This window comes from Leptonychotes weddellii, chromosome 6 (genome assembly GCF_054177405.1).
Source record: "Leptonychotes weddellii isolate Sample4059 chromosome 6, ASM5417740v2, whole genome shotgun sequence".
In the NCBI taxonomy this organism is placed as follows: Eukaryota; Metazoa; Chordata; class Mammalia; order Carnivora; family Phocidae; genus Leptonychotes; species Leptonychotes weddellii.
The window spans coordinates 83,931,066-83,948,181 of NC_138374.1; the positions used below are offsets into that span (position 1 = coordinate 83,931,066).

At 37.6% G+C, this 17,116-nt stretch overlaps 1 protein-coding gene across 1 annotated transcript in view; it reads right to left on the minus strand.

Annotated features, from left to right (window-relative positions):
* Window positions 1–5,606: 5,606 nt before the first annotated feature.
* Window positions 5,607–17,116, minus strand: part of EXO1 (exonuclease 1) — a 23,703-nt gene continuing 12,193 nt past the window's right edge. Inside the window, exons 5-8 of the mRNA XM_081823179.1 lie at window positions 16,919–17,112; window positions 13,992–14,093; window positions 11,262–11,455; window positions 5,607–8,214 (exon numbers count right to left, since the gene is read on the minus strand). Of these exons, the coding sequence (XP_081679305.1) occupies window positions 8,073–8,214; window positions 11,262–11,455; window positions 13,992–14,093; window positions 16,919–17,112 (632 nt within the window). The 3' untranslated portion in view covers window positions 5,607–8,072. The remainder of the gene's footprint in view (window positions 8,215–11,261; window positions 11,456–13,991; window positions 14,094–16,918; window positions 17,113–17,116) is intronic.

Genomic DNA, 17,116 nt, shown 5'->3' on the forward strand with positions numbered 1-17,116 from the left:
GGAACTGGATTTCAGATACTGGTTCTTGGCTTACCCACCTTTCCCTTTCCTACCCACTCACACACAATAACTGCTCACTGGAACTTCAGAACTGGGAATGGAGACAGAACAGAAACTGGCCATTCAGGAAACCTTCACTGACTTCACTGCCCAGAGGTCAAGTCCAAACTCCAGTCAAGACCTTTGCGGTCTGAGCCCCTACCTGACCCCCATTCTGCTCCTCCAGTTCAAGCCCTCTGATCTGGTTCAGCTGGTCTCTTTTCTGCAAACACATTCTGTGTGCTTCCTTCCCTAAGCTTTGCTCACACAAAGTCCCTGTGTGGAATGCACCCCGCACCCCACTGCCTCTTATCTATCTCCATCACATACATCCCATTCAAGCTCTGTCAGGTTGTAAATCCTACAAAGGTCCTAAGGAGGGGCCTGTCATTTTCTGCAGGAATATTTGTTGTAGGTGCAACTCATTTTACATTAATATTGTCAGGCAGGTTTATATTTAACTTTTCTTGTGTACATACAATACGAATAATGCTGACTCATTCCCAGCAAACATTTTCTTGACATTGTAGAGGATACAGAGGTAACCAAGACCCAGCTCCCATCCGCACCGTGGTGGCCACACTAGGTCATTCCTTTCTTGTTTCTGTTCACTGCACCAATGAGGCTATGTGTTGCTTGGGTCTAATCCAGTCTAGGAAAAAAAACATACTTGTCATATGCCCTCCCTGACAGGCCTGGCATCCCAGGATGATTTACATTGGGGAATGGAGTAAACCTAATGCTTCCAAGGAAGGCTGTCAAGTGCTTTTCCCTTTTAAGTCCCTTTTCTATAAGTGGACTATATACTTTTGTGGCTAGTAAAAGAACTAAAATATACCTACTTTGGTTAAAAAATTAGCTTTAAAATCTTAATTACCATGAAATCTTGTGAGGTTCTTCACTTTTTTCAAAATGTAGTACTTGAAATATTTGAGGAAATGTTTGAATACTGAAAAAAAAGTCTAAAAGTCATTAAGAAACAAGTAAATTAAGACCTGCATCTTATGCAGTTAAAGAGAGTAATTAAAAATAAGTTAATCTGGGGTGCCTGGGTGGCTCAGTCGTTAAACGACTGCCTTCGGCTCAGGTCATGATGCCAGGGTCCTGGGATCAAGCCCCGCATCGGGCTCCCTGCTCGGCGGGAAGCCTGCTTCTCCCTCTCCCATTCCCCCTGCTGTGTTCCCTCTCTCGCTGTGTATCTCTCTGTCGAATAAAGAAATTAAAATCTTCAAAAAAAATAATCTATGCATATTAATGGAAAATATATTCAAATCACATGTGGATTTTAAAAAGTTAGTTGCAGAAATCATGTTTAAAAAAACCACATAAAGACAAAACAACATAAAAGATTACCCACTGACCTGAAAACAGGGTGAGGGGATTAGGATTGGGGGTACTAATCAGAAGAGACTTGAAGCTGGTCTGTAATGTTAGAATTTTTATAAGTGAGAATATATTTGTGCTCTATCTGTATAATTAAAAGAAATAAAAATAAAACATTGCACAAGAGGATTTTTAAAATAGACTTAACGGTGCTTGCAAGGGCTCTTCAGACATTAAACAATGTGGAGGGGCTGCCCTCTTGTGGACCTTTTGGAACAGCCTTTAAAAGGTTACTCATAAATCAATTTAAATTGTTTTGTTCACAGAATTTGGGAGTTGCAATTTCTGACTCTCAGGTCAACCCCTCGTGTTTGACCCACGAGGAAAAAGAGGACAGCATTGGTTCTGTGGTTTACCCAAAATCACTTCCTTGAGGCAAGTCAGAATTACAGATGGAGTCTTCTGATTCCTAACTGGAATTCTTGAACTATTCTTCTGCCTCCCCCAAACCATAAGTCAACAAGTGTTAAACACCAAAATGTGTTTAGAAAGTCATCTCTGTACAATGTACAATGCCTGGTAGCTAGAGGTCATTTAATAAGAGGGATGTGGGACACTGACCAGGTTGCCAGGATCTTGCTGGGAGTTGAGAAACAAAGGAGGATAATGCTTTTATTGTGTAGTGGATTGTAAAATCTAACAGAATTGCCACACTTAATATTAGCGTTACCCTCAAGGCTGCATCTAGTCATTATATAAGCACGAAATAAGTAACAGCAGCCAACGGCTGAAGAGGGGCAAGGGGGTGGAGAGAGACCCCTTCTGAGCCACAGGTGCATGAGGAAGGCTGACACCAAGGATACAGCGAGAACATGATGAAAACAGCAACACAACCCTGCACCAGAGCACCACCCAACCACAGGCAACATTCGAGGAATATGAAGTCCATGGCGCACCTACAACAAATCCAACCCCATTAAACTCCTGACTAGTCTTTACCAATGCCCCACTCTAACCATAGTAGTAGAAAAGGCATGCCCACTTCCAGGCATAGCCATTATTTCAGTCATTAGAATTCTGCATCAACGTAGATGTCATTCAATCAGAAACTATGACACACACACACACACACAAATAAACAGGGCAAAAGAAAACTGTCACACACAAGATACAGACTCAGAGATGACCCAGATGTTGGAAATACTAGACAGGAATATAAAATAACTATGGCTAATATGTGTTCTAGTGGGAAAAATGAATAACATGCATGAGCAGATGGGGGAACATCACTAGAGAGATGGATACTACAAGAGTAAAATAGAAATGCTGGAAATAAAAACCAAAAACACAGTAATAGAGAGCAAAGGAAAGAACTGGTAAACTTGGAAAAGGATCTGTAGAAATTAACTAAATTGAAAACAGAGAAAAACATAGTAGAAAGTAAACACAAGACTGTTAAGAGGTGAGGGACAATTTTGAAAGTCTAACACAATAGAATTGGGATCCCAGCAGGAGAAGCGAGAATGGGAGCTAAGTAGGGAGATGGGACGGGGGATCATACTCTAGCTTATTCTCATGTCATTCCTTCTTTCCAGAACCACATGCCATCTTTCCCTCTTCCGTGTTCCAGGTCTTTCAAGATCAGAGGCGGTCTGGTGCCGACTGTCCAGAGTAAGCTTCAAGTCTTTGGGAAGTGAGGATAGTTGCTGGATTTTGTGCATGAGGGACAAGATCGGTGTTGTCTAAGTGCTGCATTTCATCTATTCTAAGCTATGCTTTGTAACATTTTTGAAAATAGTGTGTCTTAAAGTTGATAGTGTCAATATAATAGATTTTTTCTTTCAATGATTAAAATAATGGTGGTGTGCCTGGGTGGCTCAGTCAGTTAAGCGTCTGCCTTTGGCTCAGGTCATGATCCCAGGGTCCTGGGATCAAGCCCCATGTTGGGCTCCCTGTTCAGCAGGGAGCCTGCTTCTCCCTCTCCTCCCCGCTTGTGCTCTCACTATCTCTGTATTGCTCTCTCAAATAAAATCTTAAACAAAAATCTAAAAAAATGGTACATCTTACAATCAATTACATCTTCAATGATGAGTTACTACTTAAAAAAAATCATTAAAACAGAAAACCACACAGAATAAATAGCTTATGTTATTATAAGGCTAACACTTTATGATATGGACAGCTTAATAAGCTATTAGGTTATTATAGGACAAACCCTATTATACATTATACCCAAGTCATCAAATAAAACTTTGCCAGCCACTCCCAGAATCCCCTCCACGTGTTTTTTCCCAACATCAGTGCCCTCCCTCTCCCCTAGAGTAAACACTATCCTGAATTTTAGAGTTATCACTTCTTTGTATATCTCTATTGTTCTATCAACAAAGGGTGCATCCTTAAATTATCTAGTTTAGTTTTGTCCATTTAAAGAAAAAATATGGAATTTCCCTCCTCATCCCTTCTTACAATTTATCTGTTGAAAATCCCAGCCTATTAAATCTGTGGTTTCCTGGTCTGGATTGTGCTATTTGCACATTTAAGCTCCACACGTTCCTTTGCCCTCTTTGTTCCTGCATTTTGGCAGCTGGACCCAAAGGCATGATCAGACTCCCCTCCCATCCCTTGGCAAGACTATAGAGGATGCTTTCTTTCACTAGGAGGCATAACATGTCTGGTTGTCTCCTTTTGGAATATTAATATGGCAGCTGACGCTCAACGTCTAAACCCATTAATCCACAAGGTGTTGCAAAATGGTGATATAATCACATATCTTTTTCACTATTGGAACACCAAAAAGATGTTTCTCCCCCTTCTGCTATTTGGTTACCCAGTGGTACAGTCCAGAGGAAAGACAGGAAAATGTCCATTTCCCTATTTTCAAGATAATTAATAGGTGACCAATTCTAATGTTTATGATGCGTTTCAGTAAGTTGCAATTATTATCCTTTTTCAAGATCAAATTTAGCAATGTTTGGACCTGTTTGAGTTGGCTCTTACGTCTTTATGAAATTACACAGTAGCCTATGATAGCTTCTGTTCTAATAAGATATTCCAGGCTTTTCTGCTGTATTTCCTCCCAGACTATTTTTTTGCCAAGATGCTCTGGTTTCCTTTGATTAAAAAATGGTATTTTAAGACTATAAACTGAGTAACGCTTATTGGTACTGCATTTTTTCTAAAAGGTCTCTTCAGCATGTATACATCTAGCATATATGTATAAGGAGTATATACATATATATATTTTATATATTCTTAAATTTCTCCCACTACTTCCAATTCAAATTCATAACTACAGGGATTAAAAAAAAAATAACCCACATCTACACCTCCTGTTTCCCATGTCAAGAATCCTGGTTCTCAAGAAAACTGGGAATGAATTAAAATATCCCATAAATGTCATTTATTCTACCCCACATTATATGCCCAAGTCTAAATAACACTATCAGACTACCACCAGCTAAACCAAGTATTTCTGCATTTGCTTTCCTCTTTTTTCAGTTGTACTCTGTCATCTGGACATACAGGCATTCCATACCTAACTCTAATTTTTAATTGTACAGGCTACTATGTTTAATGCCCACCACTAGTCTTTATGGTGCTATTTCTCTAGTTATTTTGGTTTCCTAATGGAGCTCATTTTCTGATAGATTCCTCCAGAACAGTTTAAGGGAACACTATTCCCCAAATTTTTGCGTCTTCCCTTGAGTATGTTCAAAATGTTATTCCATTTTCTTCAAGCACAAAGAATAATTGTGGAAAAGTCTGATGATCATCTTTTTCCTTGTCACTTGCTGTTTTTGCCTACCCCAAGGATTTCTTCTTTTTTAAATTAACTATGTTAGTCTTGGTGTTGCATGTTTTGGATCAATAATCTTGGGTACAAGAGTGCACTTTAAGGGGAACCTGGGTGGCTCAATCAGTTAGGTGTCCCAACTCTTGATTTCGGCTCAGGTCACGTTCTCAGGGTTGTGAGCCATGTCAGGTTCCGAACTCAGCACGGAGTTCGCTTGAGATTCTCTCTCTCTCCCTCTGCCCCTTCCCATGCTTACATTTTCTTTTCTCTAAATAAGTAAAATGTTTTTTTTTTTTTTGAAAAGTGCTCTTAAAAAAAAGGTTCAAAATTTTAATTAGTAAAATTTTCTGAAATTATCTTTTTCCCCTTCAAAAACTATTATCTATATAATGGACTTTCTGTCCCTATCTTCAATATTTGTTACTTCCTAATCTTTTTTTTCTTTTGTTCTAATTTTTTACCTCCTATCTTTTAAGGCATTATCTGTAGTATTTATTTGCTTGTATTCCTTCTGGTTTAGCTTTCACTTCTGAAATGTTTATTTTTAATGCTTATTCTGAGTTTACCTTAAGTTTTCCCAATTCTAGATTTCCTCCATATTCTGTATCATTTTAATACCTTTTACCACATTTTCAAATGGACTGTTTTCATCTGCTCTGTGGGCCTTTTTGGTAGATTTTCACTATTTATAAAGATGTTATTCTGCTCTTTTTAAGTTAACATCTTAAAAGATTGATCTAAAAGCTTTTCTGTGTTTTTTTTTTTTTAAAGTAAAATTAGTTTTGAGAAGGAAGCATAGTTCATGGGAGCTTCTTGAACATCAAATTTTTTAAAAGATTTTATTTATATATTTAGAGAGGAGTGGGGGGAGGGTCAGAGGGAGAGATAATCTCAAGCAGACTCCCTGCTGAGCAGGGCTCCGATCCCAGGACCCTGAGATCATGACCTGAGGTAAAATCAAGAGACAACTGTTTAACCAGCTGAGCCACCCAGGGGCCCCAAACATTGTTTCTAGTGTTCAAAGACAGTATTTTGCCAAGATTTCTTGCTGACCTGTTCCTCCTTCTACTTGTATTTCAACCTCTTCTTTGCTTCTCTTGTCCCTGTCCTGCTCAATTTTGGTTTTCCTCTCACTAGTTTCTCTTCTGTGGGGGACCCCATCCCAGGAACCTTGGCCAACTCGGCAGATCAGTTCCAATAGTTCATGTGGACCAGAGCAGCCAGTTCCTTCCAACGCCCCTTGTGCTCACTCACGATGGGAATGGGAAAGCCTCTCCCAGCTCCAACACCACTTGCTGTGTGTTTTAATGGCTATTCTAACGTTCTGTTCTCAGGTCCAGTCGATGCCCTATTGCCTTTCTATGCTTTTCCATCTTGTGGAATTGTGGCTGTTGGTGGCTTGTCTTCACCCACTTATATTTTGTGATTTAAGGATACCGTCACCGAAATTTATTGTACTGCTATTCACAGGTTTTTGATTTTGTTATCCAGTTGCTGTTACGTGGGGATTCAGACGGGAAAACTATGGCCCTGCTGCCATCTTCCCCTCCTCCCGTACTATTTTTGAAGGTTTTCAGCTAGTTCCATTTTCAGACTCAGCTCGGGCCCCTGGCTTTGGAAGAAGCTGCATGTCTCCATTTACTGAGCCCATCTAAACGTCTGCTTCCTGTTGGCTTCTACCACTGCAGAACTGATCATTTTTTTGCTAAATCACTTACAACTTATCCATCTGTTTACTTGCCTGATGTCTCTTCCTCTGTTAACCTTTATGGATTTATACTGTTTTATTCCTTTTCTGTCATTTAAGTGGCGTTTTCAGTGGGCGAGGAGATAAGCATTTGTAGACAATGTTGGAGTCACATTCTTAATTTGTTCTAGAACAGGAAACATTCATAGAGAGCTCGAATTTGCTTGCATTCTTTGGGTCTTTTTCAGGTTGGTTTTTATTTCTTTTACAATTTTTATGCTGTTTCTTACAATTTATGTTTTTTGTTCCATTCTCTTCATCCAAGAGTCTTCTATCAAGTCTTATTTAAAAATTAAAATACTCTGGATCCCTTTACTTTATCCTCTGTATCTTAGGTAACACCTTTGTCTCCAGCCAGATCCATCCTTCCTTACCTCCCCCCTCCCCCACTCCTCTCATCCCTCCCTCCCAATATTCACTGGCATGGCTGGTTCTCTTTCCAGGTACCTGCCTATGTCTTTGCAGAGTGTACACACCACAGACCCTGACGCTTTAGGATCTTGCATCACACCTAAGACCCTAGTTAAGGGATTTTCAGTCCACACTTCAAAAACAACATAGTAGGAAAAACAGGCTATTTTGAAGTTTAAGAATATTAACAACAGAAGTAGTTCTTTCCACAGGAGGCTGAAAGCAGTTTTTCTTCACTGTCAATCCATAACCCAAGCAAACCTTCAGAGATAACAGCACTGTCCCATGCGGGTGGTGATCTTTGACCCTTCCAGCTACCCCTCCCATTCCAGCAACTTTATTTTCAATTCAACCCTGAAAGAGACAGGAAAGGCAGGGGATAAAATTTAAAGCTTGAGAAATACAGTGATTCCCTCCAGGATAAAAATGATTACAGAATTGTGGCTTTTCATTTACCATCCTTATACTTGACAACATGACAGAAATCTTTAGAGTAGGCTTTTATCAATTCCAGGGGACTTGCCCCAAACTATCAAAACTTCCAAAAACTGTCTAAAATGATTTCTCTACTTAGCTTCTTATGAAAATATAAAAAGCTGAACAAAAGAAATAATTACATAGTTAATATACAAAATGTACGCTATTTAAAAAATGGCATATGTCTATGAATAAATCTTTCAGTCTGGTAATTGATGCATTCCCAAACAGCACTTCAAATTGATATTCTCTTGCAGGCAATAGCCTCCCAGCTGTCTGCATTTATTGGAATATTGCTCTCTGAACACGCAGGCATTCAGATTTGTTAAATATATCCTCTTCTGCTTCTGGAGTTAGTTGGATGTTATCTTTGACTGGCGACAGGGGATCTGGCTTCTTACAAGAAGGCAGCTTTTCAGAATCTCTGCAAAATATAATAAAATGAATTGGTGTTTTTAGGGTACTAATTATAGAGAATAATCTACCTAGACCAAAGAGGTATATAAAGAGGATAAGACCTTTCAATTTGTCCTAATTTAATATATGACACATTCAGGTCTCCTCTGAGTATCGCAATAAAATTTGAGTTTTGCTTCTTAGCTCCCCTTTCTGCTTCCTAAATCACCTTTCAAGGCAGGTGCAAGGCCACTACTGAATGTGTACTAGCTAAGGCAGAATGAGTCCAATAAAGAAACTTCAGTTCCTTTCTCCTTAGGACCCTTCTTGAATCTGGCTAAGCACCAACTTAAGTGATGCCTGAGTCACGTTTAAGCCCTATCTTTTACTCCTCCCTCCCCCCAACTTATTTTTTGGCTGGAAGGGAGCTCCAGGTCTATAGAAATTCATCCTATTATGAAGATAACACAGGTAATTCTATCTCTTGTCAACAAAGTAGTCTTATTTTCTAAAAGGCATTTATTACTTTTTTTTCCTGAAAGGCATTTAGGAATATTTTTGTACCCTCAATTTCTCTTCAGTGGCAGTTCTCAAAGTATGGCCCACAGGCCCCTAAAAATTTCCAAGAGCCTTTCAGGGGGTTTACAAGATTAAAACTATTTCATAATATTTAGACTTTATCTGCTTTCCACTGTGCTGACATTTGTACTGATGATCCAAAAGCAAAGCTGATCAAAGCGACTGGCAACTTGGCACAAATCAGGACACTAGCCCCAAACTGCACAAGAAATACTAGCAGCACTTGTATTCTCCAGCAACATGTACTTGCAGTTAAAAGAAAAAAGTTAGTCTCACTTAAGAATGTTCTTGGTGAAGTAGTAAAAATCATTAATTTTAATTAAATCTCAACCCTCTCAACTTCTTAGTACTATATGACAAAATGGGAAATACAACATGAGGCATTTCTGTTGGTAGTGAAGTATGATGGTTATCTCAAGTGAAAAAGCATGTGCGACACCATGGTTATTCAAATTTAGTTATCTGGCAAAGGGCTTCTCTAAAATGAACAAAGAGGGCACCTGGGTGGCTCAGTCAGTTAACCGTCTGCCTTCAGCTCAGGTTATGATCCCAGGGTTCTGGGATCAAGTCCTGCATCGGGCTCCCCACTCGGCGGGGGTCTGCTTCTCCTTTTACCCCTACCCCCCTGCTCATGTTTTCTCTCTCTCAAATAAATACATAAAATCTTTAAAATAAAATAAAATACAAATAAAATGAACAAAGAGAGCCGGTTGTTACCCCCAAGGAAAAACTAACAGGATTTGTTGCCAACTATAAAATTCAAGCTTTCAAGTGAAAGTCAGAATTTTGGATAACCTGTATCTGCCACTTGACAGCTTCTCAATACTTAAAGACTTTCTGATAAAACTGTGGTTTCTTTATATTGTATAATGAAATGTGTCTACATTTGGAAGATAAACACAACTCAGTAAGTCAACATTTTTTAGATGACCAATGCATGCATGAGCAAAAGATACACTCAAGGTGTGCTACAGACCAACAGACTGTAATGAAACACAGAATATGAAAAGTCAGCTGACTTGGTTTCGTATCTGATATTGTAACTAACCTTTAAGAAACCATCACTTGTTGAACATTGGTATAATAACAAAGTAGAAAATTTACAGCTAAATAAAAAGTCTATTAAATATGTGTTTCCCAACTACAAATATGTGTGGAGACAGATTTTCTTCCTACACTTCAACCAAGACAACCTATCAAAACAGATCAAACACAGAAACAGATGTAAGAATCCAGCTCAGTCCTATTAAACCACAGTTAAGATTTGCAAAAATGTATAAAAAAGTCACTCTTTTCACTTTTTTTTTGGTTTTGGAAAAGTTATTTTTTTGTAACGATATACTATTGATTTTAATATGGGTTTGTCATTGTTATTTAAAAATGTCCATTTTAATTTCTAAGACAGTTAAATACTGACAGGTATAACCCCACATAAACCAAAATATTTCTGGGCCCTCAGTAATTTTTAAGTGTAAAGGGTGCCTGAAGGTAGATATTTGAGAACTGCTGCTATATGGTTTAATCCTAGACTTTACACAATGCAAAATAAAAATAATTGTGTCCAGCACTTGCTATTTACAAAGTGTTTCTGCTCATATCATCTCATCTGATTGTGACATTTCTATTAAGTAAGGTTTAATCCCACCACCCATGTAACTTTCCCATCCTCTATTTTTAGCACATTTGCTTTATTGAGAAGAACAAAGGAATAAATTAATTATAAATCGTAGTACTCTGAGACTAATTTTGCAGTTTAATGGAAGGAAGTACCGTGTGGCTCAAAAAAGGTAAATATACAAAGGGTCAGCTGTTTTAAAACAGTGTTTGTTCTGGGGCGCCTGGGTGGCTCAGTCGTTAAGCGTCTGCCTTCGGCTCAGGTCATGATCCCAGGGTCCTGGGATCAAGCTCCACATAGGGCTCCCTGCTCGGCGGGAAGCCTGCTTCTCCCTCTCCCACTCCCCCTGCTTGTATTCCCTCTCTCGCTGTCTCTGTCAGATAAATAAATAAAATCTTTAAAAAAAAACAGTGTTTGTCCCATACATTAGAAATCTGGCACAATCATCACATACGCTCAGTGATTTTCCCCATTTCAGATGTGATGATTTAGGGAAACAAATTGCTTTAAATCAAGGAATATGATAGAGCATTACATTCCCACCCTCATGTCTAAAACAATTTATTTTCAATACAATCCTGAGAGACTTGGAAGGAAGGAAGCCAAGACACTTAGGCTAGAAAAAGTCACTTGCTTAACAATAGACCCCGCCAGACCAAGAACTGAAGCTTTTTAATTTGTCATCTTTTCACTAAATGAAGGTATAGACATCGAAGTCAAATATACTTAAAAAGAGTGAGCTAAAGAGAATAGACGAAAATAATTCTCTTAGGGTAAGAGAAAACAAAATTGACTCCTTTGGAAACAGAAAGAATTGGGAAAAAGTGATAGAAATTACAAAAAAATAATTTATCCTTAGAGTAAGTAACAAGGCAACTCACTTTTTAAATCCAAAATTTTTCCAGAGCTCATTGATTTTTATCTGTAATCCTGGCCTGTTCTCAGCATTATGATGATTCCTCTTCTGGATGCTCAATGGCTTCTTGCTGAGCCCACTGACTCGGGCAGGAACTAGAGGCTTGATCCTGGTTGTAGAAAGATTGTCCACAGAACTAGATTTATACAGCCCAGGAACCTGAAGAGTAAATGCCCCTTTTAATACTGTTTTGTTCAAGCAATGACCTTTAGTTAATTTCAAACTACTCTCTGCACATTAAAATAGAAAAGTAACCAATAAGCAGTGTGTAAAAATGTTTTTTTTTTTCACTTAATATGTTTTGATTGGATAGTTTTCCTTTTCACATGCAAAAGTGAATTTTGTTTTGAATAGGTTCTTCAAAAGATCTCTACTGACATTTAGCTTTTTCTATCCAAGGGTTGATTTTTATCCTGTGGGAAATATGGAGCCATCAATGTCTTGTTGTTGTTCTTTAGGATAGTAAGAGTGCGGCATATAAAACAAGGCTTTCAAATTGATGAAGTTGCCAGAGGAGGTATAAAGAACGGGAACGTTCACACATGAAAGATGATATCTTGATGGGGTGTTGGTGAGGGGAAAAGGGAGAAAGCGAGAAACAAGACAAAGAAAGAAACATTAGAATTTGGATAGGTTCAGATGTGGGGTTATTTCTCTTTACCCCCTGCAGAAGGATCGAACTGGCAGTTATAAAGAAAAAGGACCCGGGGCGCCTGGGTGGCTCAGTCGTTAAGCGTCTGCCTTCGGCTCGGGTCATGATCCCAGGGTCCTGGGATCAAGCCCTGCATCGGGCTCCCTGCTCTTTGGGAAGCCTGCTTCTCCCTCTCCCACTCCCCCTGCCTGTGTTCCCTCTCTCGCTGTGTCTCTCTCTGTCAAATAAATAAATAAAATCTTAAAAAAAAGAAAAAGGACCCTAAAATTTTGAAATTAAATGACAAAGAGAATAATATAATCTTAGGTAGCAGATGAAGATAAAAAATGTTCTGAGAAGAACTGGTTTGAGGTATAACAACAACAAAAAAAGTGAGTTTAATTTTGGATATTAAAGATGGATATTGGGGTGCAAGAGGGAAGGTCCATCTGGGGAGTTTTCACCAAAATAGAAGTGACATTTAAAACCCTGACAAAAACTCTGAGAGCAATAATAAGAAGAAGACGACGACGACGATGACTACAAAGACGACGGTTTAATGTCGACATAACTTCTTTCGGAAAAGTACTTTCTACATCTCCAGTCCTATTTGTCACTGCACATAATTTTGGCATCTTTCTAGACTTTTTACTACGATTATATAAACATATACAGTTTGCATGAGTATTTTGAGTATTTAAGCAAAAATACATCATACATACTGCTTCATGTTCTTCCTCTTTACTCAAAAATAATATGGACACCCTTCCAAGGCAGTGTTGGTCTGAAAAAGCCTTTTGCATGCAAAGATTTTAAAAAAGAGTCTTATATTTACATATTCTACATTTAAATCTTTAATATATTTAGGATTTATATTTATATAGCATGAGACAGGGATCTTTTTTCAAATGGATATGCAGACCATTTACTGAAATTTTAAAAAAGTTTTTATGCTGTTAGAAAAATAATGTGTTCACTATGGGAAAACATGAGAAAACAAGAAAAAAAATTCACCTGTACTCCCACCACCTAAGAGCTAAAACCAATTATGTATTTAATAATTCACTCCTTTATTTTTAGATAGGCTATTTGCAATTTTCCACTATTGTAACCAATGCAGGATAAGTATTCCTGTACTTAAACTCTCATTATTTCCTTAGACTCGAGTTCTAGAATGTACTTATGGGGTTGAATTATTTAAACACATTCAAATTGCTTTCCTGAAATGGCAGAGCAATTTATACACAATTAATCTGTGATTATTTTCTCACTATACACTCATAAAAATGAGAACAATTAAAATTAAAAATATTTTTTGAAAATCTGAGAGGTAAGAAATTGTATTTCATTATTTTAATTTGCATTATTTGACTACTAATGAGGTTACACACGTTTTTATATACTAATCAAACATTTGTACTTTTTCTTTTATACTGTTTGTATCTCATGCATTTTTGAGTTAGAAACGAGCATTTTCATATTAACAGGCAAGAACATTTAATAAAATACATAAAACATGCTTTAACTGGTGAGCTTTCACTATGCAGTCATGGAAATATTTATATATTTTGATTAAAAAAAAAAAAACCTGGCTTGTTGGATATTCAGTTTCTAGAAGGTCTTTTGGCAACATACATCAAAGGTTTAAATCGTATGGACCAGTAATACCAGCCCACGGAATTCATCCCTATGAAACAATCAAAAATGGTATGCAGATATTTATCCACGAGATCTTGAATGCAGTACTATCTACTACAGTAAAATATGTTTAGGGGAAATGACAAACGTAAGGGAATTAGCTAAACTTATACAATGGCATATTGCTCAGTTGTTACAAGTAATCTGTAGAAGCACATGGAAAAAAGACCTGCAAGAGAAGATAAGGGTTTCACAACTTCACCACCTACAATCAGGTATAAACATGGTCCTAATAGGATTCAAAGTAGATGTTTTTCCTGTAAATAAAAATATAGGCACTTTAATTTTTAATTTTGTTGATATTTCTCAGTTTCTGGTAATAAACATACACTGCTTCTGAAATTAAAAAAAATTGTTTGTTTTTACCTTGTTTCTTAGAAGTGTGTCTTTTTTCAAAAACTGAGATAAACGTATCTTGGATTTCGGATTACCTTGATTATCAAGTGACTTCATATTGTAGTCAGATTCCTAGATTCCCCAGGATTAAAAAAAAAATTAGATTTTGACTGTGGATTCTTTATGACAACTAACCCATATTCAACAAAACATGAAATAAATGAAACAAGAAAATCAGTATAAATAAAAAATGTAATTTCTCAGAAAAGTATGAAACATGGAGTAGATGAAAAGAAAATGAATCGAAGTGGAAACGGTGTTTGCCAGCTTACCCCAAGTTTCACCGAAGAAACTAGCAAGATGCTTTAGCTAAAGGAAATTGTATAAAATAAAGGATCTGTTTAAATTTGAAGGCTTTCCTTGGGCGCCTGGGTGGCTCAGTTGGTTAAGCGACTGCCTTCGGCTCAGGTCATGATCCTGGAGTCCCTGGATCGAGTCCCACATCGGGCTCCCTGCTCGGCAGGGAGTCTGCTTCTCCCTCTGACCCTCCCCCCTCTCATGTGCTCTCTCTCATTCTCTCTCTCTCAAATAAATAAAATCTTTAAAAATAAATAAATAAATAAATTTGAAGGTTTTCCTAACCCTTTCAGGAGCCTGTCAAAATGCTGACTCAAGTAAGACAAGTCTCCTACTGTAACGTTACTGGTTTACCCAAGCCCAGCTGATAGTTTTCATAAATTACTAGCTACAAAAAGTTGAACCAGAATAGCCACATCTTTTAATTGGGTAACGTGTTCAACATTAAAAAAAAAAAGGGGGGGCGGATCTACTTTGAAGAAGTAGAGTAATACTGTGTCAAATGCAGTTACTTTTCACAGTGACCTTGAGATCTCGCCTCTGGCTATCCCATCATGTAGAGCTTTTCTATAGACAGAATAATCTGGCTTCCCACAGAAGTCACATAAAAAAGGACAATCAATGAAGATTCAGAAGACTTTACATTTCTGCATCCTTCAAGAGGATTTAAAAAAAATTTACCTTGCGATTCTTTACAGTATTATATACTTAAAAAAATAATCCTGAAGTGAAAAATAACTCCATTAACTGGCTTGTAACTCACAGAAACTCCAATATTCCTCACTCACGGCTAACAGCTGTGGTGACTCTGGGATAAATCATTTGTTTCTTTTGCTTTCTTCTTTTTAAGTGTAGTCGACATGTTAGTTTCAGATGTTAAATTTCTTAAAATAAAGGTCATGAGTAAGGTCCTAAGATTAATTTACCTCAAATAGGGTCAATGAACTCAATACACATAGAATCTATGGTTGTTGCTTTTCAGTCAACTACCAATGGAAGGCTCCACTAGAGAAATATTTTCTTCACAGAGCCATCCGGTAAAAACTAATGTTAAAAATGAAGCCCAATAGTATTGTGGCTTTCTGAAACATTTTCTGAATCAAAGAAAGATTGTATAATTTTATGTTACCTGTTAGTGTTCTGATTCTTTGAGAATTAACAATTTATTTATCCTAACGGGAGTTTACTACATCTGGTGGCGAGAGATACAAAAAATGGTTATCCAGAATTCAGAAATGTGGAAAGTTCCATCAGCATGCCCAGGCCACAGCCTGTGAGCTAGGAAGGCTTCTCAGCAACACATGGCTAAAAGCTTACAAAGTGAGACAGGAAAAGGTCTGCTGGAAAAAGGAAAAAGAGCATCCTGAAAGAGCTCAGCAGACCTGTATTCTCATAAATTGGTGATGTTTTTATGAAAGATGTTCAAGACAAAGCGGCTGTGGCGGCACCCACATGGGGCCAAGAGCAAATGCAGTGTGAAGCACAAAATGAAAATGATGGTATTAAAATGGGGGCTTATATTAAAAGAAACAGGGGGTTCCGGACCAGTATGGATGAACTGAAGCCAACTCAAGTGAAAGGAGAAAGAAAAGCCCAAGGCTCAAAGGCTGTCCCCACTCTTCAAAACTCAAAAACCACATGGAACAGATGTTGGATTCAATATATTAACTGATTTCGGCTTTCTCTGAGTGAAAACAATTTGTTCTGACATTTTAGGTTAGCTTTTTTCTTCAGTTTGAGTCCAGTACAATTCATGTTTCCTTTGGGAACTTGAATAAAATATTTTCCTTTTGATAAATATAAGCTATTCTGATTTATTACTCCTCAATGTTCGGGATTATCAAGATTCTGTCAAATAGTACCGTGGCTATAATTGTTCTTAACAACTTGTTATTGGAATTGGTGAAGATAAAATGAAGTATGTTATACTGGTAAGTCTGAGGTGACTCAGATGTAAAGGAAGCTCTCATGCATTTTAAAATAGAACCGTCACTGGCGCTTATGAGCAGTACTTATTTGAAGTTTTGATTTAGATCAGACTAAAAGATATTTTATAAATAAGGAAAAAAATGGTTAGGATGCTTTTATTAACTTAAAACAGAGTAACAAAGTCACAGGTACTACTATTTTGTTTTGTTAGAAGGGGAAGTGTAGCAAGAATAAGAGGAGTAAATGAAAACATATTTTTAAGTACTAAAGCTTAAGATGAACACCAGCAAATTAATAAGGCCATTTCCTTATAAGGTTCCAAATGTTATCTGAATTCAAGAGTATATTAAGGAAATAAATACTAAATTTATTATAATGTATCATTCTGCTTACGTCTTAACTGCGCACAACTTGAGATACCTCTCGACAGAGCACACAGTGACTCAGGAAATACAGGGTTAGATTAAATGTGCAAGAGTTTAAAATATGAACATTCGGAGAAGTCCTTAAGATGGATAGAATGTGAACTTTCTACAAGTAAGATCTAGAATAAAAAATTAAGACCGACAATTATTTCTAAAACTTGGGCAACATTTCCCCAATTATCTGATTAACACCCTATTTCCTCTTACACATGGATTTGAAAACAAAGGCTTCATAACGTGACTTACCTCTGAATCCGAATCCTTACTAGAAGGCTGAGAAAGTTTTGATGCATTCAAATTGTGTGGCAATAATTCTGCGCTTTCCTGAGACTGTGGAGAGGACCCCACTGGCCATAAGGGAGGCTCTTCATCACCTGACCCATCGCTCTTTAACTGAGACACATGGGACACTTCCCTCCGGCCAGGCGGGGCCGCACAGGGGTC